Below are 27,977 nucleotides of genomic sequence, written 5' to 3' on the forward strand. Positions count from 1 at the left end.
ACCTGCGCCGCACAACGAGGCAAACAAGAAAACAAAAGAACAAATTTATTTAGTAGAAAATTGTACACTTTGCAATTACCAAATTCTAAGGTCTTGCATAACAGTTGAGGGCCACGTGACTCTTCTTGGGCAGTGTAAAACAACTTCTAGAAAATACTAGCAGCCAAAAGTGTTACAAAAATAGCGTGCCTTTTCTTGACTTGGAACACTCTTTTGTAAATGCAAGCTGCAGCGGGGCCAAGGCCTCGTCATTATTGGCTGCCTCCAAGTTGTGAACATTGAAACATTGAACAAGTATAGTATTGTTGGCTTGTAACAAGAATGCACAATTGTGCAAAGCCTGCCCTCAGTTGACTAGAGTAGAATATTGAGAATGCCTTTCCGGAATACGGCGTCATCTGCGTCCAGTTCTTCGCCACCCTCCTAGGAGGTCGCCTTGGAGAAGCGCAGGTGCATCTGGTTCGCGACCCGGCTGGCGTAGCTGATGTCTCGGCGCTTCTCGGGGATGGGATCGATGCACACCGCCACCAGAGCTCGCAACTGGAATAGTGAGACGTGGAGATGATAATCAGCATGGAACATTTCTTCCCAGCTTTCAGCGTACAGGCAAAAATTTGCCCCCTCCACAAAAAAAAAAAAACGAGAAAATTGCTTGGCTTAGGTTTCATCTAAATTAAAGTGCTATAGCGGTTGAGGTTTTTTTTTAACGAGAAACACTTTGAAATGCCTCCACTCGTATTACTGTATTTACACAACTCTATGTCGACCCATTTTTTTATTTTTTTATTTTTTAAATCTGAAGGGGGCAGGGGGTAAACGAGAAAATTGCTTGGCTTAGGTTTCATCTAAATTAAAGTGCTATAGCGGTTGAGGTTTTTTTTTAACGAGAAACACTTTGAAATGCCTCCACTCGTATTACTGTATTTACACAACTCTATGTCGACCCATTTTTTTATTTTTTTATTTTTTAAATCTGAAGGGGGCAGGGGGTAAAGCATTCCTCCACTGACAAAAACAAAACAATTGCAATATTAAGAACGCCTCTGCTTGTCACGAGTTCAGTCAATTGTACTTGAAGCATTGAGCCATTCTGTACGCCCATTTCAACACTTCTATATTTTTTTTCTTTAAATTTGCACAAACAAGTATTATTGATTGCAATTCACAAATTAGCACCAATGTATGACAGTGAACGACGCGCTCGACTCCCAGGGGTGGCGGCACTCAATGTAAGAGCCACTCCAGAACATCCACTGGAACAACCTCGCTCCCCGCTGCTGCTTTTTGTACGATGCACGATCGCAAGTGTCGAGATTGTGTAACCGTGCTGGGGTGCTATCTACATTTCTCCGCATTGACACGCGTGATCCGGGCAGTTTAGGATTTCAATGCTCATTTACGGCCATTCATCTGAAAACAACCAACAACTGCGTTGCCAAATGCAAGTCCAACCCATTGGAGTGGATGGTGCTAAAGTGGCGTCTGCAACGGCGCAGGATCTTAATTATGACGGCGAACAAAGGGGTTTCCGCGGGCCAAAGTCTGAATAGGCCCGATAGCCTTCTGGAGAGGCCAGGCTCGCAACGTACGTCGGAGAAGTGCGTGATCAGTCCCTACCCCTCGTGACGGGAGACGCAATCACTGAGCAGGCGCAGAAGATGCGGTTGACGCGGCGATTTGAGGTGCCAGATTTCGTTGAACGACGCCGACATCTTGCCTTGAAAACGTAGCAGCGACGACGACGGGAACGACAGCACCAGTGCAGACGAACCGTAGTTTAGTCACAGACAGAGTGAGAATGACAGGGAGCAGCTTCAGTTGTCCCGCCTCCGGTGCAAGCTTCCTAGCTTCGATGGCGCTTGGGCATCTCATGCGACTCACGTGTGCATGCTCAGCCAAAGCACGCCAGGAGTGCATGCTGGAGGCCAGGTTTTCGAAAGATGCGCTCTGCCGTTCTCACATGTTCGCTGTAGAATGTACCCCTAAAGTATAATTTTTTTTTTGGCTGGCAATGTGCAATGTGAAGGCTAAATTACCTAAGCATCAAAGAGAATGCTTGGGACGTAGGTACATGTGCGCTCGCCTTCCCTATACAGAATTCAAGTAAATAACTAAAATAAATTGTTTGTGAAATGCACGTGCAAAGTGCCATTTGTTTTAGAGTTTTGCTTTCGAAAAGTTACACTACTCCTTTCTAGTATGCACCGCCTTTTCCACCGCTTGGTGCCGGGTATGTCGACGAGTCATTTCTTCTTTCCATACTTATTAAACTGCATTTGTTTCTTTTCCGATCTAAAATCGTAAACAAAAACTACTTTTATAAATAATTGAAACGGTTCGCGCCACTTGTATTTTGTATTTCGCCTAAAACGAAGCTTTTAGCGGCTCTGAACAGTAGTAAGCTTAGGACCTAAGACATCACATATCGCGCGCTTTCGGTACCGCGGGTCGCCCCCGTCGGTGGAGGATCGAGGTTCCCGTGTCGTCCGGTTAAAATATGATGCACTGATAATTAGTTACTCTCTCCGTGCCCGCTGGCTTGCCCGAACCCCAAGAGACGTGGAAACCGGAAAAATGTTTGACGCTTAAATATGATTGCAAGGCCCCTTTAAGAGAAAGAAAGAAAAAAAAATTTTTGTTAAAATGTTTAGAAGAAAGAAAAAAAAAACGAATTGAGCAAAAAAGGTTGATTGAAAAATGCCATATTTACATCTACCAACATATAGAGACATGGTAATCCTGGACCGGAAAAAAGGGACGTAGGACAGACACAAAACTCCAAACACAGCTAAAATTTTATTTCACCTCGTCGTTCAATAGACCTACGACCAAGCAAACACAGACATAAAAGGTTTGGCAGCAAAGAACCAACGTACGGCCAAGCGAAGCAGACACAAAAGGTTTGACAACAAAAATCCGCTGAACGAAGTTGTGCCTTGAAGCAGCAGGTGCTTCAAGGCTACCAGTGTACACCGGGGGAAGGTGCCACCGCAGAGGAGAAAATATGCCCACCTCATCCGAGTATATGTTGCTGGGGATGGGGGGGTAGTCGCTGTCCACTATCTTCTTGAGGAGGGAGAAGAGGTTGCGCTTGTCACAGTGGAACGGCGACTGGTGGGCGGCCATCTGCACATGCGTCCCACAGGACTCTCGATATTGGATGCCACGGTGGGGCCAAAGGCACCCATAGAACGCGTCGTGCCCGTCAATATTATTTTATATTACATATAAAATAGTAAACCCTACTTTGGATTTTAGCAGTGTGGATTACAGTGGCCGGAATATAACCATCTGGCAAATTCAGTGATGGAAGAGGCATTAGACCTTTTGTAGCAGGTTTTGTTGCAGGTAAAATACGGGCTTGGAGCTGCTACCGATGTTTCTGGATCACTATGCAAGTTCATATATGACAATGATTGAGGGTTCCTCTTTGGTACTGAAGCATATTGTACTTTTTACCTTTTGTAATAAGAATAAATAGAATGCAAAGAGAATACAGAGCCTTCTTTTTAGAACTCTGGTCTGGTCATTGGAAGTTCCACTCACTACTTATACTGGGTTCAAAGTTTTCGGTTTAATCCGATGAAAAACAATAAAAATACGCCAAATTCATTTTCGGAAATTCGGTTTTAACCGAAAAAGGTCAGTTTTTAGATTTGGAATTTTCGATTTAAACCAATAAAAACCGATAAAACTATGTCAAATCCATTTTTCTAAAATTCAGTTTTAACCGGAAAAGGTCACTTTAACCATCCCGTCGTACCGCAGAGCCAAAGCGAAAAAGTGGAACGACAGTGTTTATCGAAACGTGTCTGAACGTATGGGATACATGGATGCCATCACAACATTTTGGTGTAATGTGCGCAGCATCGATCAGAATATGAAGTCCGAAATGCTCCATGACTTCACTATGTGCAAGCGTATTTTTAAACTTGTTGTAAGAAGACTGACTTGATGCAAGCTCTGCATGTTGTGTTGTGCTTCAAAACGTTGCACGGTGTCTCTTTTGGCGGTCACAATTGGTTGATTGCAGTCTTGGGTAAGTTACTTTTAAAAAGGAATTCGTTACAGTTACAGTTACCGCAACGAAAGAGTAACTCATTACAGTTACAGTTACTTTTAAAAAGTAATGACGTTACTTTTCAGTTACTTTTCTATAACACAAAAAAAAATTTGAAAAAACTAGAAAACGCCCCTTACCGTTTTATTGCATAAAATTAAAAAGTATGCTTTTTACTTCATATTGTAACTTAGCAGCAGTTGCTTCCCAGAGTTAGTGTTTGAAAGCTTCCACACCAGAGTAGTGGCGCAAATCAAAATACGAAACATGCGCAATGCGGAGTAGTGGCGCTAATCAAAATACGAGACATGCGCAGTGCCCTCCACGTGTATTGTTGTTTCACAGTTGATTCACCTGATTAAAAAGGCGTTCGCACAGAAAAAAGAAAACCACAACATAGATCGTGCTTCAAGACACTAAGATGCAAGTGTTCAGTCCCAAAGTACAAGCGCGTGCGTAAAGATAACTAGATATTTTTTCATGAAATCTAGACGTGGCTAAATTCGTGTCTTGACTCGCAAGAAAGAACGTATTCACAACTTTGTGCAAGGCCAACTTGACACTGGAAATGTCGGAATAGACGATTTGGAAAGTGCAAAGAATGGCTAAATTGCACTCGTTCAGTGATATATTATTCATAAAACACTGGAAAGTAACGACAAAAGTAACGTCGTTACTTTCATCGTTACCTCAGAAAAAGTAATAGAACTACAGTTACAAGTTACATTTTTAAAAAGTAACTCATTACAGTTACAAGTTACCAAAGTAACAAAGTTACAGTAACGCATTACTAGTAACACGTTACTACCCAAGACTGGTTGATTGGCCGATTTTGGCTCAGGCAGCGCTTCATCTCCTCAGCCTGCCAGTGTCCAGTGTTAGCGTTGAGAGGGCATTTTTGAAGCTCAGGGTCATGGTAACAGGAAAGAAAGAGTGCAGATCAACCAGGAGAACCTGGGAAAGTACATGTGTGTGTACTATAAGATCACGTAAACCTGACATACAGAAGGTGAAGTTCCATATTTCTTGGGCATAGGCTTCATATCTGACTTGTTTGCACTTCTGTGTTTTTTTTCTTGATTCTTTTACAGTTGCACACATTTTCCAAATAAAGTGTCTATTTCTTTTTCAATGTATCTGTGCCGTTATTCTTTGAGTGATCACAAATATCAGAGCTACAAGGATCATCTGATCCGGTGTCCGTTGGTGTTTATTTTATATTCATTATAATTATAAGGTATTAAAAATTGCTGAAAAATGAATTGTAGTGAGACACTTCATTTTGGATAAAGCCTCTCTACCCTCCCGCTTTTACACTAGGTAGTTTTCTTTAGCCTGTCAATATAATTTCTGCGAAATGTCAGCAGAAACCAACATATTTGCTAACACGTCCATATCTTGTGCTTTAAAGGTGACACTGACTTTTGGTTCCAAGAGCCACATCTTCCTTTACATGTTCTTTCTTCCGCTTAAGTGCAGCGAATGTCCCATGACTTGCACTTTGAGTATGTTTGAGATACTGAGTGTAGCAGATAAGGAGACCAACGTGACCTTGCGGACTCACTTTCCCAACGACGACACGCGCTTCTACAGTCTCGCTCCATCCAGCTGTCACGCGGACGATAGCGTGACTTTGCTGCTGTTGTTTCAAAGTTTTTTTCTTTCATTTTTTTACAACACAAGTTTGATAAATAAACCTGTTTGCAGTTTACGCTGGTCGAGCCTTTTCCATTCCTGACAATGCGGTAAGTCAAGACGCTGGGAAATACATATATTTGGGACCATTTTCCTGTCCTACTTATCTAAACATGAAGGCCGGCCAATGATAAAATATTCTCTTTTTTATTCTTTTTTTTGTTCACGCCAATCTTGGAGCAGGTGTGGCAAAATTCTTAGCAGAACTGACGTTTTGGCGCAAGGTGTACCAGACTTTTGTAAATGATGTAATTTGATGCAAATGGCACAGTGCTTTCATCGCTGCAAATTACAACTTCTAGAATAAAAAACAAACACATCTGCAGTGGGATGTGAACACTAACGGCAATAATCAGTGCAAAACTACGTTATTGGTAGAGGCGTCTGAATACTGAGTATTTTTACTGTGAATCGACCAGAACTACTAAAAGTTGTCTGCGAATCGAACGGAATTTTTGAATTTAAGAATTTTACATTCGTGGATACTTTCATACCTAAAGCTCAAATTCTTTTTTTCAGCAAACATACTTATACAAAAGGAAGTTTCATTTCATTTTCCCCGCTAAATTTAGCGGGGAAAATGATTGCACATGACTTTGCGTCACGTTACCTATGAATTTCAGTTTCTCCACCAGATTTAGCAGGAAAATTGACTTCACATGACTTCAAGAGCAATTCAATTCCCCGCTAAATTTAGCAGGAAAATTGTCATTGCTATAAAGTGGACACGACCGACCCCTTTCGCAGCATGATGGCAGCTGAGGTTTATTGTCAGAAAAGGAAGGCTTGAATAAAGAAGAAGAAAACAGACATGGAAAGAAACACCGACACGTGCAAGCGGTGCTGGCCTCTCTCGCACCATCACGTCACTGTCAGTAATTACTCTGTTGCTGCATCGTCACTTCCCAACAGTCATCACGTGACCTCAACGCCAATTCAGTTTCCCCGCTAAATTTAGCGGGGAAAATGACGTCACATGACTTGGTGTCACGTCACCTATGAACAAATCCAGTTTCTCCGCCAGAATTAGCAGGAAAATTGACGCCACGTGACCACAACAGCAAGATGAGAGGAGGAGGAAAGGATGAGGAGGGGAGGACGAGGAGCAGAGGAGGAGGGGAGGAGTAGAGGGTATGAAGTAGGAGGAGGAGGAGCATACACTCCCCTCCTCCTCAAGAGCTGCACTCTAATCTCGCGGAAGAGATTCGTAAACATCTTTGTTTTTGTTTTTTTCTCCGAGTTTGGGGGTACAGTTACCGTTAAGTTTCGAGAGAACACCCACCCGCAAGAGATCGCCCATTCCGTTTTTCTGGCTAAATATCTGTAACATAAAAATTCCGAAACATCGCCCACTTCCCCCCGATCTCCGTCAGACATCATGCAATGTCCGACGGGAATCGCATCAGCCGCGCAATTTGCTGTACCGGCAAGTCTCACAAGCCAGTTTATAGCGGGTTCTTGAGTCTTTGTCCACAATCTGCGCACGCGATATCGGCTCCCGTAACATGCGAGTTGTTCCCACGTGTATGTTGCACTGCGAGATCCGAATCTGCTGCATCCGCAATCTGCAATATCCGTTCCCGTGACAAAGTTTGCAGCGGATTCCTGCCTTTTTGTCCGCAATCTGCGTGCGTGATATCGGTTCCCGTGACAGGCAAGTTGGTAGTGGGTTCCTGCGTGTTTATTGCACCATAAAACTTGCATCTGCTGTGTCCGCGATTTGCGGCATCCGTTCCCGTAATATGCGAGTTCTCGCTGGATTTCCGCAGGTCCTTCGCACCGTTAAACACGAATCTGCTGCGTCCGCAAGCTGCGGTATATCTTTTCTTGTAACACAGGAGTTCGTTGCGAATTCCCGCATTTTTATCACACTGTGAAACGCGGATTTGCGGTGTCTCCCAATCTGCGGTATCAGTTCCCACGTCATGTGGTTTGTAGCCGGTTTTTGATAAAGTTTTGCTGTGGCGTCCCCAAAGATAGCCTACCCCATGTTTTTCACCATTTATCTCTTCATTTTGGGTGGGCGTTGTTTCGGAACTTTACGGTATACACAAGGGCGAGTAACACGTGCCGAAATATGGTACCTTATTTATTTGAATATAGGCTGATATTCTTTTTCCCACGCCGTCCTTTAAAATCAGGGTGGCCTTTAATTATAGCTAAAAAAGGTTGAGCTACGACAGCGAGCAAAATTTTTTTTAAGCCCATCTAACCAACAAGGTGTTTCTGTGTATCGGCAGTTTCTCCGAATGCAATGGCGGAAAGCAGTGAAGCTTGACATGCGCAAGCTGGTGCAAAGTGATGAAGTTTGACATATGAGCGCCGGTGCCATGCAGAGAAGTTTGACTCGGAATATTGAGAAATTTTGAAGGCATTATTCACAACTTTTGAGTATTAAAATATTCAAATACTTTGAACAGTACAAGTCTGTTGTGAAGTTAATAGCAAACACTGGTCACAAATTATTTAAAATCTGGAATATTTGCGCACCTCTAAATAATAGTAAGGTTATTCCAAACACCTACTGTTCTCGCAAAAAATTTAAAAAATACTTAGAACAGTTGTTTATTGAACAGAAAGTATGCTGGTATATCCCAAAAAGAAAACAATTAATTCAAAAAGGTCTACTTTATAATTTTCATTCATTAAGTGATACAAGATTTCCAGTCAAGAATGACTTTCTTTGAAATAACAGAATACGTAGGTAATTTGAAAAAATTGTACGCACTGCATTTCTTGAATTGTGCCAAAACTGTATCACTGAGAGCTTGGATTTCACCCGATTCTAATGTTAGCAGTTTGAATAAGGTGCCGAAGGGGTTTTTACCATGATCTTCAAGGGTTACATGCCATTTCTGGAAATTTCTAAAAAGTGATGGTACCCATTATTACGGAATATGCAGGGTGCTTGAGAAAAAGTACACACTGCATTTCTTGAATGCAGTATGTACTTGGCACAGCGCCGAGGCAAAAAAGAGGAAGAAAGAGGGGGGGGGGGGGCGGAGCGAGACGAAGAGGCAGTCGGGCTGCCCAACATGTTGCCCAGGCCACGTTGGATGAGTTCTTAGACATAACGGGCAGAAAAGCAAATGAAAGAAATGGAAAATTAATAGAGCACATATCCCTATGAATGTTCAACAGAATCGGCATTTGTCAGCATAACAGCTGGGAAAACTCATTTGCCTAGAGCATCATTGAGGTTCTACTGTAACAGATGGCATCAAATGTTTCTTACTCTTAAAGCAGTATAATTGTTATCTGCATCAACTAAGGCTACCAATTTGTTTTTAAGTATAACATGCACAGACCTGCTTAGAAGCGCTCTTTTATCAAGCCACCATACTGCAAAACCCATGACAGAAGTCTCAAATGTAGCAACAGCACTAAATAGAGCCACAAAAGGGTGAAATATTTTGAAATTGCTTTTGAAATTATTTGAAAATGCACTAAACTTTCCAATAGTACAATTTTATTATGTGGTCAAGTCAGATATGGTAGTATGTATGTGTTGATATTAAAGCAATAAGGCTAGCCTACCTTGTAGCCTTCCCAATTAGTGCACCACAGGGATAGGACAAAAATGGTGATTTGTTGAATATGGCAGTCACCTGAGGAGATATCCCGAAAATTGACTAAAGATGTCGCCGCCCTATAGACTCCCAAACCCCAAACCCCTTCATCCAGCAGTTGCTTGATCGCTGGGCATGTACGCCCTACCCAGTGATCAAGAGACTGATGAATGGATGGGTTGATGGATGGATTAGAGATTGCATATGTCAGTAAATTTCCTGCACAATTCTTCTTGTATTTAAATTTCTCGTTCCAAGTATAATTATGTAACCAAATAATTAGAAATAACTGAAAAGCTCAAGCAAGCATTACACATCTTTACGAAGCTTCAACAATTTTGTGTCTTCTCTTTTCGGCATGAGGCAGACAATAATTATCAGTAGGAGCAAAAGACCCAAAATAGTTGGGGCCAACCGAAATAAAGAACTTAGAAACCAGACAAGTTTCATATAAAATGTATCAACACATCCAAAAATGTGATCACTGTAACTGAAGAGTATGTGAAGCATTCAAGTTCAGAGTTAAGTTGCAGGCATCGCACGTACTATAAGTCTTAAAATGCTTTCTTAATTGTGTAATTCACTCCAATGTTTTCACGAAATGCAGCACAGCAAAGAGCTCTCTGTGCTGCCTGGTAATGATCACCTAGCAATGGAGCACAGAGGCCTCTGGGCTTTTGAAAAAAAGACCTACCTCGTAGAGCAGGCAGCCCAACGACCAGACGTCAGAGCGGAAGTCATACTCTTCTTCGCGTATCCTCTCTGGCGACATGTAGTAGGGGGTGCCCACTGGAACACACGTTTCGCATGAAACATGTGCAATAAGGCACATTTCCTCAGTCAATACAACACTGGATATCACTTAGAAATGTTGTAGTACTTGCACTTTCTTCAATCGGTAAATTTAGAACTCTCTTTGCTTACTTTGTCATGACTAAGTCAAATACTGCAATTCCTTATCTGTCTTTTTGTCTTTTTGCTTGTTTATCTCACAGGCTTCCATCTGATATTTGTCTTTTTGCTTGTTTATCTGGCAGGCTTCCATTATTTCTCTGGTAAGCTTATCTCCACTCTTTTTATCTTTTTTTTTAGTCTTTAAAAGAAGCAGGGTTATTGAAAAAGAGTGTACATGAAATTGCAGCTGTTTACATCAGGAACACATTGAAAATGTTTAGGAAAACTATTGTTAGAATGCTAATGTAATTAATACCCAAGATTTTTCTTCACTAGATACGCAGCAAGTGCCTAGAGAGTGCAACTGCAAAAACTATATTTTAAAAAAGTAATTTATTTTAGGCTTACATCCGCTGAAAAATTGAATATTTTGCCTTTTATGTCGTTGATAAAATCCTAGCGTCTTTCATAAAAGACATCCACAAAGTAAGACAATGCCAAAGTAGCATTGCCCATTAAATTCCAGTTAGGGAAAACAATGAGCAAGCTTTTTCTTCTGCCCCCATTACCAACTGATAGTTTTCCTAAAGTAGAATTTTTGCCAAAAAGTGGAATGGAGAAAAACGCAAAGTGCTTGAACCTCTACCTTTTCTCTGGCATTGGTGGATGGAAAGTAATTTATAAAAGAATAACTGAAGTGTAAACAAATAAAATTTTCTGGGAATGCTCTCTAGATCAGGAGTGGCCAAGCTGACCCGGCCTAAGAGTCGCAAACAAAACCACGAAACTTCCAAGAGCCACGGGGGGGGGGGGGGAGGCAAATTTTTGTTCAGAGCAATAAACGAAACTCAAACTACTTTCAATCTGCCCGAGTCAAAAGCACTCCCAGTCTACGTAAGGTAGCAGTAGCACAAGACTACCAAACTGCAACCTGTCTTTAGATTTAAAACGCGTTCCATTTTTCTTTTTGGGGAAGTGCTTGTGTGACCGGGAAGGAGGCGGGGGAGTGAGGGTAGGGGTGGGAGCCGCAAGCCACACTTTAATACGCGAAAAGCCGCAGCTTGGCCAAATGTTGGTAGATACAAATATGGAACTTTTCAAAATCACCTTTTAAAAAAATAAATCTTTTCTGAATAGCTTTTTTTTTTAATAAACAATTTTTTATATGATGAAGTCCACTTACAGTAACACCCCTGATAGTGTTTCTTTTGCTATTTGAGATTGTACAGTTAGAGTCTAGTCACTCCAGTGGCTGTGGCTCTCTCCAAGACAAGCGGCACAAACCAAGTCGCAAACTCGTACGAATTACTCGGATATATATATTTTATTTTAATAAATGCTAAAGATCCACTGATCTAGGTAGTATGAATAAAACAGTCAGCTGTTACGTGATAAAGGCTAGGTTTAAAATTTGCGCACGTGCCAACAGACCACTTCGAAACAACTGAAGGTGTAGGTGAAGAGCGGCCGAAGCTTTCATTTCCTACTTCTCTCTAGCATATTTAAAATAGAAGTGCCCCTGGCAACCTGTTATACTTACATACTGGTTACAGTCCCTTTCTCCATTGGAACAGAAAGTTTAGCAAGCACCTATAGCAAAAAAAAAAACTTAACCTGAGGGCACACTAGAAGTATGGAAACAAGCATGAGCACTGCTTACGTGCCCTTTTCAAAACAGTATAGAGCTAAAATTAAAATGGCTAAATGGGCTTGTCGGTTTGGACACATCTTAACAGTAGACCGCCAAAAATACGAGGACAAAGTGCAGGGCAACAGCATGAAGCGGTGTAAAAATTCGTTCACACATTTGGGCTTACGACCGGCTGCACTACTGTGGAGCCGGCCATAAGCCATCACAAAAGGCTTGAAGGGACTGTCCGGTCAAATTTCGTATTCGAGAAAACAATTGAATATTATTGCTATTGCCTCGAGACGCGTCGTACGTGCAATATCTGAATTTAATGTGCCCCTCTGCACGAGTAATTGAATTTATACTGGTCCAGTCGCATCCTAGTGTAAACACTGTTTTCGTTGGCAATATTGGAGCTCTGACGTAACACAACGCAAAGCAAACATTTCTGCCTCGTCTTTTGCCTGCGAGTGAACGCTGCAGCTCGCTTCGTCTTCGTTGTTACGCTCGACTTGTTTCGTGAATGGGCGAGATTTTTGTTGCGCGGTTGGGTGCCACAACCACCCGGCAGCACATGCGAGCCAAGACATGACGTTCCTCACCTTTCCGCGAGACGTGCGGTGACGAGCAAAATGGATCATCGCCGTGTGTAGGGACTGGGTTCCCGTAAAGATAGAGATCCAGCTTACGAAGCAACCATCTCACAGAAGAGAGCTACAGCTGAGCTCTAAGTGGACTAGAAGGCTCGTAAGCTGAGGTGTGATGCTGTGCCAACGATATTCGACTACGTCCCCTTATTTTCTATTTCCCTAGTCAACCTATAGCGCCGCTCGGTAGGTGTCAGGGGCATGAAACATGTATTGGCACCTGCCTTTCCCTGAATACCTGCACACCAAGCAGTACTGTGTAATTAAAGCGCAATAAAATACAATAGAATACAATACAATACTCGCCCAAATCGGATCAATGGGTTTGATTAAACCGACACCAACAGCTAGGCCGTCTGGAAACGATTCCAAAAGTTGTATTTAGCATGCGTGCAGTCGATTCTGTTTGACCCGTGTGTGAAAATGAGCTAGCGAGGCTACGATTCACCAAGCTGATCCAAGTCAAGCGACGACATGCATTTGAACGATTCAGTGTTTGCCTTCGACCCGCGGACATTGCCTCCAAGGGAACGACCCGCAGCATCACTGACCCTGTGGTTCCGCCGATATCTGTACCCATATGCTGCTTCGTATACCTAGAGGTGCTGCTTCAGAGGCAAAATCTGCACCCTTTGCTTCGCAAGCGCTCTTAGTTTGATCGGTGGCCGTCGTAGTTGTGTTTGGCTGTTTTCGAGTAATATCCTGCTAAAAGGTGCGATTTCTGTTGCTCACGCTTGGAAACTGCATTAAAAGGAACGCATTTCAGTAGGGTACAGCCTACGAGACTATATATTTTGAAACAAAATACAAGACACCCATTGATTAACGCTTGTTATCCCGACCATCCGACAAATGTTTGCGTTTTGTGACGTCACACAGCAGTTATGGATGCCAGCCATTGACACTGGTGAAATTCGGGGTGCAGTATCGTGCATACGCTCATAACAGAGTTTAATTAATAAGGGGAGATCATATATTGAAACAAAAATGACGTTTGTCTGTATGATGGCTCCCTGGACGAGTGCAAAAACTTAAGTACTTCCGGTTTCTACCGGACAATCCCTTTAAATTGACAATCCAAAGGTCATATTTTTTTTGTTGTTTAAAACGATGCAAATTGTAGTCGTAGGGCCAAAAAAATACCACAACGTAAAAAAAAAAAGATTACCCCATGTGCGCTCGTGCCTTTTTATTTTTGGCGAACTTCTCTCCGACTCGCTTCTTTTGATTTGTGATGCCGAAAATTGTGAAATTTAGAAGATTTGTAAGCGACATTTCTATAACATTTAATATTGGCATTCGTAAAGCATGCTTTTTAAAGGGAAACTGAAGCGGTTCTCTATTTGAGAAAAAACATTTCAATGGCCTTCATTCTACCTCCAGGATCAGGAATATCAAGATTATTTTTCAATTTGGTGCACGGAGGCTTCAGAAATTAATTTTTAAAGTACCGCCGAAGCCCCTCCTTCCCGGAGCGTGACGTCACACTAGGAGCGTTCGGAATATCTGCTCTCGCGCATCTTCAGCGCCTGTCAAAGCTATGCACGCGCACTCTTGCTATTTTCAGAAAGGTCAGAAAGAGACGTCACGACTGGTGTCAGTGCGGGGAAATATACCTGGCAAGCTTGCCGTTGCACGCGCTGAACACACGAGCGACACGCGCTTGGAGGCCCGAAGATCCTAGTATGACGTCACGACTGGTCGAATGTTTTTTCGCTTTTTCTCGCTTTTAGTTGCATCTTCGGGGAAAACAAAAGTGATATTCAGATTCACGGGATAAAAATACGCCAGAATTCACCTCTAACTCGTTTTTTTCAAGAAGTGTTTCAGCTTCTTTTTAACGCAATTGCGAACACACTACGGCCCTTCTTTTTGAAATATTGAAAATCGGAGTCCGGTGTAATGTCGCCTCTTTGCTTTTTAGCCTCCCTCGGAAAACATGGCGATGCCCGATGCATGCAGCAGAGAATGATCGGTGAGTCGGGGAATCGAACGAAGTTCTCTTTTTTAGGAGCCCGACGACCTCTCAGACTTTGAAAAGGAAATCATCAGACGGTCAAAGCAACTGCATTTGGTGTGTGTATCATAGCTTCGGTTGTGACTCCGCCGGGGCAGCCTTTCATGCAGAACTGGCGTGACGTGGCCTCTCGCATCCCTCACAAAAGACCACAGCGCGTTCTCTTCAACCTCATACCGTTTCAAGAAATTTGAGATCGCTCAAAGGGCCCTAAAAGAACTTTAAACTCGAAAGTGAAGCGTCGTCTGCTCGCAGCGACAGGCGGCACGCACGGAGGACACTGATTGTTCGTGAAACGCCGGCGAACACGACACTTCGAGTGGCGGCGGTTCAGGCAGTTCGGGGGCATCAGGGAAACTCTACTCGCAGGACTCTGCAATATTTGACGTTATCCCACTGGCGTGGATCGCGTGGGAACTTCAAATTCGGCATTTGGAAATTGTTATCTTTACTTTGCAAATACTGAATTCCCAAATATTGAATTTATAGGGTAATGTCCAGGCATCGTTTTTTGTAGTTTCGGATAATAAAAAAAAATAATTTTGACGTGTCGGTGCCTTTTTAAAAAAATGTTTTTTTGCCTCTCCGGTCCCAAGTCGCAAGTGTGTGGACGAGCCTTGATTTACAACTGAATTTTTGATGAAGGTGAAGCAGATACATCCAAACAATAAACAAACACGTGCTTGTATAACATACTAAAATATAATAATCATATTGTTCCGCAAGCACACGTTCATTTTTTATGTTTTGATGTACGCGTCTAATCTTTATTAGAAATTCTGTTTGAAGCTATACCACGTCTTGTCACCTTTCACTTTGTCCTCGCTTTTTTAGTGTTTTAGCATTGAACTTTATATGTAATGCAATCAAATGGCAGGTTTTCACCAGAAATTGGCATACTGGCAGCACTGTCAGAAGGAAGCCACTAGAGAGGCTCTAGCTAGGGTGGGTGCAACTGCTAGATCACGAATCATGGGATAGGGACGCCATTTAATTGCTAAATTTTGCTGGGAGTCTACGCGGCAAAGGGTCGTTTTGTTTCCTAACTGAGGTCGTAAGACCCCATTAATGTGCTTGAATAATTTACGCAAGGTATACATATTACTTTTTTTATAGATACCAGTTTTCTTACGATAGGTTAAGTATTTGTTTAACCCGAAAGATGGTGAATTCCGCCATTTTTCTTGGTCTTGTATAAAGAGAAGTTTGTGCCGACTGTGGCCCCAAAAGTTTTGTATAGTGCCATGGTCAGGTAAGCCGGCATGTATAAACTAAGGTTGACTACTACACAAAATGTCTATGCCAGTCCAGCCACGGTCTAAGGGGAAATCTTCGTCTAGGAGCCGCACAGTGATGCCACTGTCTTGTCGCACGCTTCCAATAAGAAAATGCTGGGAGCCAGAAAAAAAAACAAAAAAACATTGATGCCATTATTTTCTGAAATATTCACCTAAGGAATAAGCGGAGACCGTCTTGAGACTGAAGAATCTCCCAAGCCCGAGGTCTCCGAGCTTGACCACTCCCTGGCTTGTCACGAAGACGTTGGACGGCTTGATGTCTGAAATGGTGGGAAACAACCCATCGTTGGCAGAGTGAGGATGCCATTGAGAGAGTTCTGAAAAAACGGCATACCTCGACTAGCTTGCTGGAATGCAGCAGAGAAGCATGTGGAAAGGGTAAGACGAGTAGGGTTTGGTATTTAACCCTTTAGGTGCCTTGGACGAGCTGTACTCGTCGGCTGCTTCCTGGTTAAAAATGCCATGGACGAGCTCAGCCCGTCCAGAGGTTTTTCCGGGAGCCCTCAATACCACGAACGAGCTAGGCTTGTCCAAGTAGTTTGCGGCGCTGATCATAGATGGCAGCACTCGTTTTCGTTGGTGCCTTTTTTTTTTCGACGCCGCTAAATTTTGCGTAATAAACTTTTGAAATTTTATCTGTTATACTAGAGGACTAAAACTCCTTAATTAAAATATATGGCATTTTTAGGTTGCTTTAAAAAAAAAAAAGTGGCACTTAAAAAAGCCCTGTAATGACTTTTTTTTACTAATTTTTAATTTGCACTGAACCTGAGCGCACTGAACGTAGCAACCTAATGAAACTTTTAATTTCTCGATTTTCGCTTCATTTTGAAAGTAATAGGCAAATTAAAATTACAAAAACAAGCCAAAAATAACCTCCTTCATGACGTCCTTGGTTGCTTGAGTGGCCGTAAACTAGAGGAGGGGTAGTGAGCTCAGAGAGCGCTCACGGCTGCCGCACTCCACGTCGATGGCAGGAGAGGGCGCCACTAAAGCATGTTCTGGATAGGCTGTACGCAGCGGGCAGCCAGAGCGGCTCTCATTGCATTTGCTGCGCGATTAAACACTAATTTGGCATGACACTTCATTGGCCACAAACGACAGCAAACACGGGGTAAATATCAGTTCAGAATGGGAGCCACTTCGCGCTGCCATACCGCGAGACGGCCAAACTGCCAGACAAAGCCTCTCGCCGAAGGCCTTCAGAACACTCGGAGCAGGTCCGATCCTCCAGTCCATACGACCGCAGCGCCGCCGCATACATCCAGGACCTTTCTGTGTCAACACCTGATCCCACTACTCCTTTCTAGTATGTGCCGCCTTTTCCACCGCCTGATGGCGGGTATGTCCACGGGTCATTTCTTGTTTCCGTACTTTATAAACTGCATTTGTTTCTTTTCCGATCTAAAATCGTAAACAAAAACTACTTTTATAAATAATTGAAACGGTTCGCGACACTTATATTTTGTATTTTGACTAAAAAGAAGCTTTAGCAGCTCTGATCAGTAGTAAGCCCAGGACCAAAGGCGTCACACATATCGCGCGCTTTTAGTACTGTGGGTCGCCCCCGTCAATGGAGGAGGTTTCCGTGTCGACCGGTTAAAATATGACGCACTGACATTTAGTTACTCTCTCCGTGCCCGCTGGCTTGCCCGAACCCCAAGAGACGTGGAAACCCCAAAAAAGGTGGACACTTAAATATGATTGCAGGGCCCCTTTAAGGGATTAAGATGGTGACTTGCTTCAAAATTCAAAGAGATTTTTTATGTCCATTTCTACAAATGTATTCAGCACCCTTTCGATCTCTCTTTTGTGCCGACGGAGTAGAACGACACGATTATTGGAAAGTTAGGGAAGGAATGCGCCTTTAAACACAACTACCATAAAATACTGCAGAAGCGCCCACCAAAAAATTTCCGTAAGTTGGGAATTCTGAAAATTATACGTTAAGCACCTGATTTGACCGGACAAGTGCCCATGTCTAGATTAACGCAGTTTTCAGTGAAAGTGGGCTGGGTGCTGCCCCGCTATTTCGCGGTCGAGTTAAGGACTTTGGCACTACGCTTGGCATGTACGGTTTGTCCAGTTGCCCACTTTTCCGGAATAGTAAAACGCAACCCACAATGGCAGTTTGTTTTGATCCAGTTTATTTTATGCACATATGTTACAAATTTATGTCACTCAATGAATACCAATCTTCTTTGTAAATCCTTTCGAACTGTGGAAATGCTCATTCGACATTTTAGTAGAATTCGGTGAAGGGACGAAATAAATTATATTAAAAAGCAGTAGGCCTCTTTTTTTTTTTTTTTTTTCTTATCTTCCTTATTACGAGACGATCTCTCTAAACAACCACCGATTTTCCATGAGACGTTAAATCTTGGAAGAACCACTGCCAAACCTCCTCCCATTTTCTCGTGGCAGGCACACAGCGATTCCAGTGAAGTCTCGTGCAGCCCCTACCACTCGAATTGGAGGTTGTAAGTGCCGCACCGATGAAGGGCACCTGGCACGCACCACCGAACGGCCGAGGGTTCATTTCGGCTGTTGGGGAACCTTTTGACGTTAAACTGAAAGCTCGGCTCCCTTCTTTGCAATAAGCCTCAGTCAGATTGCAGGCAACTCGGCCGGGATTCAAACCTGCAACCTGGGGTTCCGCAGGCTGGCACTTGGCCTCGAAACCACTGAGGTGGGTTCCTGCCACTCAAAAATAAAAATACATAAAAAAATAACTATGGCATACTTTATGTTTTACTAAAAAGTAACTATGGCATACTTTTTTTTTTTTTAAGCTGTTAATATACATTTTATAAAATAGCAAGAAAGCACCCTCCCAAATTTGGGAGATAATTTATAAAAACTGGGGAATGGGCACTTGTTATGGGTCCAAAAGCAAAAATGCAGAAGGGACAGACGATAGTGTGTGCTTCACCGATTTGCACCAAGGTGCTAGAAGAAGGGGCTGATAAAGAGGTGCAGCAACTTGGTTAGCTAGGTGGGAGTTTGATACATGTCCTTTGCTTGGTTTCCAGTCTGGGGTGGGAATTTGATACATGTCCTTTGCTTGGTTTCCAAACATTTTAATAGTAGTGGATAAGTGCTTTTTGCAACCTGGCTGCATGCTTGGTATTTTACGGTATACATCCTTTACAAGTTTTTCTTAATAAAAAAAAAAAAAAAATTACCATATAATTTGTGGAAAATGTTAGAATGCAGAACCATGAAGTAATGCTCCATGTTTGAGTAAATCCAAAATGCTCGACCTGTTTTAATCGCTAAATAGTTTTACAACAGAGATTTATAAAAGAAAAAAGACCACAGATTTTTGAGGATTTTTGCTTTGAATGAGCAACTCATATTCCTGCCTTCCCAACAGTCCTCAGCCAAGCTTTTGACTTTGTTGTATCCTTGCATGTTTCCCGAATATGGAATAGAAAAGGACTAGCCGGTACGTGATCAGCCGATTAAATGAACAAACTAGGCTTCTCAGTTTTTGGGTAAAACTGACGAACTCCAAAGAATGTTTAATGATAAAAGTGTGACTTCACATTTATTTCTGAAAAACTCGATTTCCGAAATGCTGCGATACCAGATGGATAATTTACTTTTGAAGACATTGTTGTAGAATCATCCTTCTTTTCCTCCTAACTTGTACTTGAAAGTTAGGAGGAACCTCATGCTGCATATTACCCCTTTCCAACTAGCACTCAGCTGAACTAGCTCATATTGCTGCTGACTGCACCTTTCCAGGCAGGATGAAAGGAAAAAGCAGATGAGACATTGAATATTCAAACAGCTAGAGGTTGGTTTGCCTTTGAGATACAGCAACACTGATTTACACCGTAGATGAGCAATTAGCCTATGAAGTATGACTGCTAACCGAAGGTCTTTAATGTGCATCACGCAGTGCGGATTACACGACCGGACACTGGTGCGATGCTCTCCCAGATCCAAGCCAGGAACGATTCCTAGCCTCTGCCAGCACAAGCATTTGCCCCATCTTCTCCAAGCCACAAGGTGCCAACATGCTCAGCCACCGAACCCCTTCCCAATATCGCCGTTCTAAAAAATTATTGCCTGCACGGAAAATTTATGTAACCTCATCTCTAGACCTCTTTATGGTAGCAGTAGCTTTTTTTCGAGGTATGTACTAATCTTTACGTCGTATCTCGCCCCACCGGACAACCTAGCTCCCTAAATTTTTAATTTGGAAATGCGACACACCATGTGACACAAACCCCCCTCCCAAATCTGGCAATTGAGATGCACATTTTTGGACTGTCCAAAGTTAGAAAGAAGATAGACACTGCACCTCGATGCATGATCCTCTTCTGGTGCATGTGTTCGACGGCGCTACAAACTTGCACGAAGTACTTCCATATCGTCTGCTCCGGAACCAGCTTCTCGTGGTCCCTGAAACGCTGCACGTCAAAACCCCACCCCCAAACGTCAGAGGTCTCCCTCGTCGTGCAAAAGTTCCACAGAGCTCCGCACTGGTTGCGCACTGGTGCGGTGCCTGGAACGCGTCTCCCACTGGTGCGTGTGCGCTTATCGCATCATTATTTCTGGTACCTTAATTTCCCCCGATAACACCACATTTGTGTCGTGTTGCTATCTGCCGTGATCATGGCGGTGATACAGTGGCGGAGGTGAGCGAGGCAGACGCCTCTCCCGCTGTAGGTCCCTTCCCAGCTCGACAGTCCACGGAAACTTGAGCAGCCAGAGTTGGGATGCTGCAACGACGGCAACGGCACTCGTGTCGGCTCATACTTTTTGACGGAACTTTTACGACCAAGTGCCAGGATCACGACACCCAACAGCATGATACCCGCGACTTTCGCTCGGTATCACTTGGGGACCACCTTTGATGCGCGTGCTGCATAGGACGTCGGACGCACCGGCCAAACGCACGTTCCAGGCACCGAGCACCGGTAACATTTTGCCACAGCTTGCCTTCAGTATCTTTGCAAGGTCGCCACCGTCCGCCAGCTCCAAGACGATGTGCACTTCGTCATTGGCTATGAAGGATGCGTAGTACTTGATGATGTTTGGATGGTCGAGCTTCTGGAATGACACGCAGCAACAGGTCTCGATTGAATTGGAGCAACTTTTGCATTCCTCTGGACAGGACTTTGGGAAAACGTGGAAGCACTTTGTTCTTTACTGATGCTATTAATAAGCTTCCCAAATAGGCCAGTGCCACTAACAAAAATGTTTGCTCGTCCATTTTAATACAACCCCTCGAGCAACATGAATGGTACAAGAGGTAACACTCTACTTGCCATCAGACTTAACTATACTCCGTTTCAGCTTACAAAGAACAGTAGCGGAAGCTAGAAAATAAAGCTCCCCGTATTCAGTGTACCCGTCATAAAGACGCACTTGCGCAGCCCCAAGCATTCAAAGCATCGCGCTTATGCTCATAGATCTAGCTCCGTTCCAAGGAGTTTGCAACATTTCCATCTCCTGAGAATGAACAACATTCCATTTTTTTTCTAGTCACATGACAACCCGACTGTTGACAGACATGAACCCCACCCCATTTGATTTTGTTAAATTATCTCAATTCCAAAATAGTGGGTCCAACAAACAGGGTGTCTCAAAAAGCGGCCAGGCTCTTTAAATCGACTGCAAAAATCAATTTCGTAACCTATTGCGCTACGATTTTGTGCAGCGTTGCCCACAGATGCTGCATTTTTTCTACAAAATTTGCAGAGCGAGCTTTCTTGAGAAAAAAGCAAAAAAGAGAAAGGCTTAACTCCTATGGAAATGCAGCAAAGCCACCGGTCTTCAAATAACAGGGCGCCCTACTATTTGAAGACCAGTGGCTTCACTGCATTTCAATAGGAGTTAAGCCTTTTCCTTTTTTTTACTTTTTCTTCAGGTAAGTTCGCTCTTAGCAAATTTTATAGAAAAACTGCACCAGCTGTGGGCAACGCTGCACAAAATCGTAGCGCGACAGGTTACGAAACTGATTTTTGCGGTCGATCTAAAGAGCTTGGCCACTATTTAAGACACCCTGTACTGCAAGTCTCTCCTCGGGGAACTCAAAGGACATGGTCAAAATTAGGTATCTTAAATACACTGGTCTTTTAACAGCACAGCTCTAGAACAGCTGCCAATTGTTTGTTGATGTAAGCCAATTCTTCTTAGAAAAATGTTAGCTGTCATTTTGAGGCTCCCGAAAATCTGAGGATGCAGTTCGGGACCAGTCTCTCCACTGCACAGCTCCAGAACAGCTGCCAATGGTCTCCCAATTATTTGCCGATGTAAGCCAATTCCTCGAAGCAAAACCCGTTAGCCGTCGTCTTGAGGCTCCCCACAAATAAAGCTGGGGATGCAGTTCTCGGCTTTTGCAGACTCGTTGGCTAGTCATGTTGTGAACCAGCCAAAACTCAAGCAAGATTTCTTTTTTTTTTTTTTTTTAAGCAAAGTTAAACGAAAGTTTGACTAGTAAGTTTGAGCATTATGCACACAAACGAAAAGTGAGCACGAACAAATGCTAGCAGACAGAGGAAGGTAGCGAACTAGCTAAATCAATAAAATATGTTTACTTTTATACTGCATAAGCAGGGTTAATCATTTCATAACATGAACTACTATATATAAATAGTCTTTTTCCCATTTTTAATTTTTCTATAGCAGTCTGGCAATCCTGTTGAGGAGTGTAACTTGTTTGAATTCCCAAAAGGGGAGAAGGATAAGTGAACTAGTCGAACCTCGAGTCCTACAAGCGTTTGCGACACTCGCGGTATAGCCGCACACTTGTGGGCTAGGATCGCACTGCCAAAACAGGTGCGAGCTACACAGATTACTGCAAAAACCTAAACGAGCTGCAGTGCTATGCTCCTAAAGGATTGCAAAAGTGCTGCACATAGTCAGGACTACCTCAAGCAGGGCCATCTCCTTCATGCAGTCCACTTTGGCCTTCTCGTCTGCCAGTTCCTTGATCTGGAAAATATAATGAGGACTTCATTCACATTTCATGCAAGGGGCGCCCAAACCCCTTGCAACTTGGACCAATTGCAACTCGTTGCAGTTCAACCGGTTTACTGACGTAATTCCCAGTTGAGCTGGGAATGTGGGCAATAAACCAGGTGAAATGGAACCATTTCAAATGTTTTCATTTGGGAAAGAGTCAGAACTGCTCCCAAGAAAAAGTCAAGGCATGTCACAAGTTTGTTTGCATGTCACCGTTTCCAACAGCTTAGCATGTTGACCTCGGAAATCTTGTCATCAGATGCTTCCTTGTCCTTGCACTCCATCCAAGGCTATGCATACCACCACTGGGAGGCAAACAACGACCAAAGCCATATATTTATATGATTAGTGTTCTAGTCAGTTGCCATCCATACATTGTTTAGTTTTCACCAATTACTCTCGCTTATCAAGCGTACTGTCAACGATGACTAACTCCCTCACCTTCTATGCAGAAAAGGGCCGCAACTAGTAGATCTCTTTCCCAAAGTGTACTATTAAAAATTGGTCACCAATCGACAATGCATCAGTTTTCAAACTTGACATAGATTATTTTCTCAACTGTAAACCTACATGATTTTTGTTTTTGTTTTTCTTTTTCACCAATTTTATGTATATTTTTTTTACTCCTTCCCATTCCCTTCTGTAATGCTCTCCGGGCCTTGAAGGTAATGAGTGAAAGGTCGGGAAGGTGATTCCACTTCATAAATCAGGTAACAAGCATTCGCCACTTAATTATCGGCCCATTTCTCTCACCAGCATCCCATGTAAAATCTTGGAGCATACTCTGTTTTTTTTCACATTTTCACAACATGGCTTTCGGAAAACCTATTCAGGAGAAACACAATTGGTATCCTAGCTTCATGCACAAACTAAACGTTATTCTTAACCACTTAACCACAGGAGGGATGGTGTTTTTATAACAGTGGAAGCTATGATCCCATAGATTAATGGCAAGCTTTAATGCTTGTTAAAAGTACTAGACGTACTAGACGTACTAGGCGTAGCCTGTATTTAGATATAGTACCACTTGCTCACGTTAAAGTGCAGGGCTGAGCTCATTGTAAACATTGTTTCAAGATATTATTTCTATTTATTTAGGAGTTAAGAAAATTTTTAATACAGAGTAATTAAACTACAAATATCTGAGAAATCAAAATTCAAGAAAAAAAAACTTTTTTTTTAATAAACTTGGTATTATGTTTTTTTCCAAATTTTAGGAAAGAAAACTGAAAACCTGGTACCACACTCATGTTCAACGCGCAAGAGCACCCATAGAGAAGTTTAACTCGGTAATCGTGTTTGTTTGGTTTATTCAGACACAAGTCCAGTCCCCTACACAAGACAAGCATAACCCAGAACCTTATTTTGGGGCATTCCGGAAGGTGCTTGGTCGAGCAAGTGGACAATGCAAAGGGCTGTGATGATGGACTTGCGCATTCTGGTCATAAAGATTTGTGTGTTTGGTCAGCAAAAGTCCGAAAGTGCAAATTGGTGCAGCACAGACTCGACATAAGGCGACAGGAACACTGGTCTTGGAGGTTTCTGTCATTTGTTCTGCTGTCCTGAACATTAATACTTTGGCTCAAGTTTTATCATGTTTTCTAATGAGATACTTGGGAGCCAAATGTTGTTGCATTATTGTGGTTATGTGTTGACAAGGCAGCTCTAAATGTCAGCTGCCTGTCAGCACCAGTGTAAATATGAGAGTTTCGAGACAGCGCTTGGTCCAGTTGTCCTCGTGATGACATTACAAAGTCACTTGACATATGTCATGTGACCATGACATTACTGCTTGTTTTAGCCGTTTTTTGCTCGCGACGTCGTACATCCGGAAGATTCATGCGCCGTTGCATGCGACCCACAACTGCCTTTTGCAACGTTGGTTGCATGATGTTGGTTCGGGGCGAGTCATGTCAAGTCGGGCAGGCCTAGACAAGAATGCGGGCTTCATTTTCACAAACTGCCAGTCTTCTACACATCTCAATGAGTGACAAGGCGAGTGGTTCTCGACAATGTTCTTTTGTTTGTGTCACATGTCATCCACACAAATTGAAATTTGGTTTAGTGAGAATAGGGTGCCTTCAGTAACAATTTTGTCTACTCTTGTTGTTAGAGCCCTCTGGCACAGGCTCAATTAAGGCAAGAATCCCAAGTATTCATATGACACATTGTGCACAATAGCTTGAAGTTTCACAGCGTGATGATATCCGACAACAAAATCACGGACTAATGTTGAGTTTGTGTGCCTTCAGCAACTCAGCAAACTATTTGTAACTCCAACAAGGATCTAATCACTAAGATGCAATTAATGCAAAAATGCGCATGAGCTCGACGAGAATGGCAATAATAATCCCTGGAGAAGGCGAACGAAGCACAAGGGGACAAAGGACAAACACTTGTCCAGCTCGCTTGCACCTTTGCATTAATTACATCTTAATTATAACCTTAAAAATGCAGGCCATTCACCCTTGTTGGTGTTAGACTGGTGGCAGCTGGTAAAACCCGTTTGCTCTATTGACATCTAACTCCTGGTTAGCTGAGTTGGTAGAGCACTTGACCGGAAATGGAGAGGCTCCAGGTTCAATACCCAAACCAGAAGGATTTTTTCGGTCACACACTAGTCACCTATAGACCTTTTTCACAAGGGTGCCGCCATCTTGAAATATTTTCACTTCCAGTATGGGCAAAGCATTGCTTTGCCTTTGCCGCGCCAATAGAATGCATTTAGAATATAAGCGTAACCGTCACCCATTCTAGTTTTGTCTCCCCTCAATTTTTTTACTATTTGCACATTGAAATGTTTTAATATTTTTCGTCGCCCATACCCGATATGCCTACTTGGTAGTCGGGGGCGAGAGTATGTGAAAAAGGTCTATAGCTGTGTTTGGATATCTGTGTTATCTGCGAGCCACCAGTGCAGGCGGCTCGCGCTTATCCGTGAGCCGCCTGCACTGGGCGGCATCACCTCCCCTCAGCACTAGAGTCACTGTTCCAAGAGTACTAGGGTTGGGAGCACCCAGAAAACAGCAGAGTCACGCACACACAGAGTGCATGCGACACCCCGTTTGCATCCCACGAAGTTGTGCCAGTCTCTCCCCTCCTATCTCGTCCTGCGTCTGCTACGCTCGCTAGCTTCCAAAGCAAAACGCTCAAGTCTGGAGGGTGCTGCAACTTTCACAGGCCGCACGAGCTTTCGATATATAGAGGGTGGTCCAAGTCACCAGGCTCTATCTAAAATGGACCGTAAAAATCGACGCCTGCACGTAGCAATTTATATACTTTTTGCCAAAGGTGCATTTGACAGGTTGGTTTCTTCTTGTAAAATTTCAAAGCGTAGTTCTCTTTCTGTAAAAAAAATAGGGCCAAGAAACTTGCCAGGGTCTACGACGGGCGATGACCCAGTCCGGTAGCAGAGTGTGTTTGGCGTTCGTATTGATAGATGGTGTTGGGAGCACTGCCCGAAGCTGCAGCTGACCAGCGAAAGAAAGCAGACGACACGCAGACGAAAACCGTTGGCAGCAAAAGCGCCGTCGTTATGCAGACACATTTTTTCCTTTGAGTATTGCTTTTATTGTCCGCATTTACTTTTTAACCGAAGGTACGTTGCAAAAAGACCCTGTTAATTTTAGTAAACCACGGTGGTCGCGAGCCGTCGCAATAAGGAGGTATATACCACCATCTATCAATACGAATGCCGAACACTCCCCCCTACTGGACCCCTGTCGTCTGCGTCGCTGCCAGCCGTAGACCTGGCAAGTTTCTTGGCCTTATTTTTTACAGAAAGAGAACTACGCTTTGTAATTTTACAAGAAAAAACCGACCTGTGAAATACACCTTTGACAAAAAGTTTAGATTGCTTTGTGCAGGTGTCAATTTTTATGGTCCGTTTGAGATCGAGCCTGGTGACTTTATGAGCCCCTATATACATATTTTTTTTTTTCTTCTTCGGCTTAGTTTTTCTGGCACCAGCACTCGCGTACGGGTCTTCGCTTTGCGAACCACTCGGGACATGCACCTAAAACAAAATATTTGCTAAAACCACCCGGCCCTCCCGACGGTCACGTGACACACGCACGACAGTCGATTGGCTCAGATGGCTCGTAACTTCTACCGCGGTCCATTTTAAGATGTCGAACGGTGTCTCGTCGAAGCAGTTGGAGCTCGAAGGGAAGGCTTGAAAAAGAATAGTGGCAGCCAGCGTTTTTGGTTCGCGACTCCCTCAAGAATTCGACACGGTCGCGACAGCCTCTTCAAGGTTTTCGGGAAGATTATTTTCAATTTACGTTCAGAAAATGGATTGCAGCGCACTGCATTGCGGCGGCGGCCGCTTGAATATGGCGCGCATTTCTTCGCACTAACGGGACCTTACCAACAAACACGCGAAGACGTCATACTGGCCATACGTGGTGTCATACGGTCATACCTTTATGGTCTTGAGGGCCACGTGACTGCCGTCCTCCTTACAGCGGGCCCTGTACACCGCACTAAAGCAGCCCTTGCCGATTTCGTGCGCGATTTCGAACTTGTCCAAGCTGCTGTATTTCGGATGCGTCGAAGTGAGCCGAAGTTCGGGCGGTGCTGCTTGGGCCATGTCTCTGCAGCTTAGCTGACACTTGGGAGTCCGCTGTCACTCGCTAAAGTCGACTCGTTTTGAATTTGCGGCCGTACTGGCCGTACCACACCAACACGCCTAACGCGGAAATTACACCGGCGACATGTGACGAGTACTTGACGGAAGCGGACGGGACTCGGAAGCAACTGTGAGCAAGTGAAGAGAGAGAGAGATATCGCGTAAGGAATAAACGGAGTTTGTTCAACGGCACTTTTGATTGGTTGATAGTTTGGTGTTTTGGTCACGTGATGCTCTTTTGCGCATTGGCACAGCGCGCACCTCCTTATCATGCAAAATGATATGTGGAAAAAGAAAAGGTCCTGTGTGGAACCATTCGAAACGATAAGGATAACATCATGACCATCCGTTCTTTAACCATGTTGATTAAATGACTTCGGCTTATGTAAACGACACCGCATAAAGGTCAGACATATTTGTCGAACGTTACAAATCGCAGAAAGAAAAATGCGCAAGAATGCTTTAATCCTGTTACCACCCCGGTTCCTGTTGGTTCCTCATTCCTCAAATCGTCTGCTGATGACATCGGCCTGTGACCATCTTGTCACGTGCCTCT

The 27,977-nt window shown here is 43.4% G+C and overlaps 1 protein-coding gene across 3 annotated transcripts; it reads right to left on the reverse strand.

Moving 5' to 3' along the window:
• Nucleotides 1-29: 29 nt before the first annotated feature.
• LOC8026572 (serine/threonine-protein kinase Nek7) lies at nucleotides 30-27,962 on the reverse strand. Of its 3 annotated transcripts, none has more exons than XM_040211186.2 (8): nucleotides 27,897-27,962; nucleotides 22,699-22,761; nucleotides 20,764-20,874; nucleotides 20,123-20,231; nucleotides 15,963-16,070; nucleotides 10,019-10,113; nucleotides 3,013-3,126; nucleotides 30-540 (listed from the first exon to the last, which is right to left on the reverse strand). In XM_040211186.2, the coding sequence occupies exons 1-8, from the start codon at nucleotides 27,945-27,947 to the stop codon at nucleotides 424-426; spliced, it is 768 nt and encodes a 255-aa protein (XP_040067120.1). In that variant the 5' UTR covers nucleotides 27,948-27,962; the 3' UTR covers nucleotides 30-423. The 3 variants fall into 3 exon arrangements, with proteins under 3 accessions (XP_040067120.1, XP_029822161.1, XP_040067121.1); XM_029966301.3 differs by lacking the exon at nucleotides 27,897-27,962 and adding an exon at nucleotides 27,215-27,570; XM_040211187.2 differs by lacking the exon at nucleotides 27,897-27,962 and adding an exon at nucleotides 23,031-23,222.
• Between the last annotated feature and the right edge of the window lie 15 nt (nucleotides 27,963-27,977).

Source organism: Ixodes scapularis, unplaced genomic scaffold, assembly GCF_016920785.2.
Source record: "Ixodes scapularis isolate PalLabHiFi unplaced genomic scaffold, ASM1692078v2 PGA_scaffold3__209_contigs__length_174095766, whole genome shotgun sequence".
In the NCBI taxonomy this organism is placed as follows: Eukaryota; Metazoa; Arthropoda; class Arachnida; order Ixodida; family Ixodidae; genus Ixodes; species Ixodes scapularis.

Coding starts and splice junctions, on each gene's coding strand:
- LOC8026572 (XM_029966301.3), bottom strand. CDS start 27,382: ATGGCCCAAGCAGCACCGCCCGAACTTCGGCTCACTTCGACGCATCCG. Junction 20,875..22,698: donor AGGAGATGGCCCTGCTTGAG/GTAGTCCTGACT, acceptor GTGTCATTCCAG/AAGCTCGACCATCCAAACAT. Junction 3,127..10,018: donor TGGGCTGCCTGCTCTACGAG/GTAGGTCTTTTT, acceptor ACGCATGTGCAG/ATGGCCGCCCACCAGTCGCC.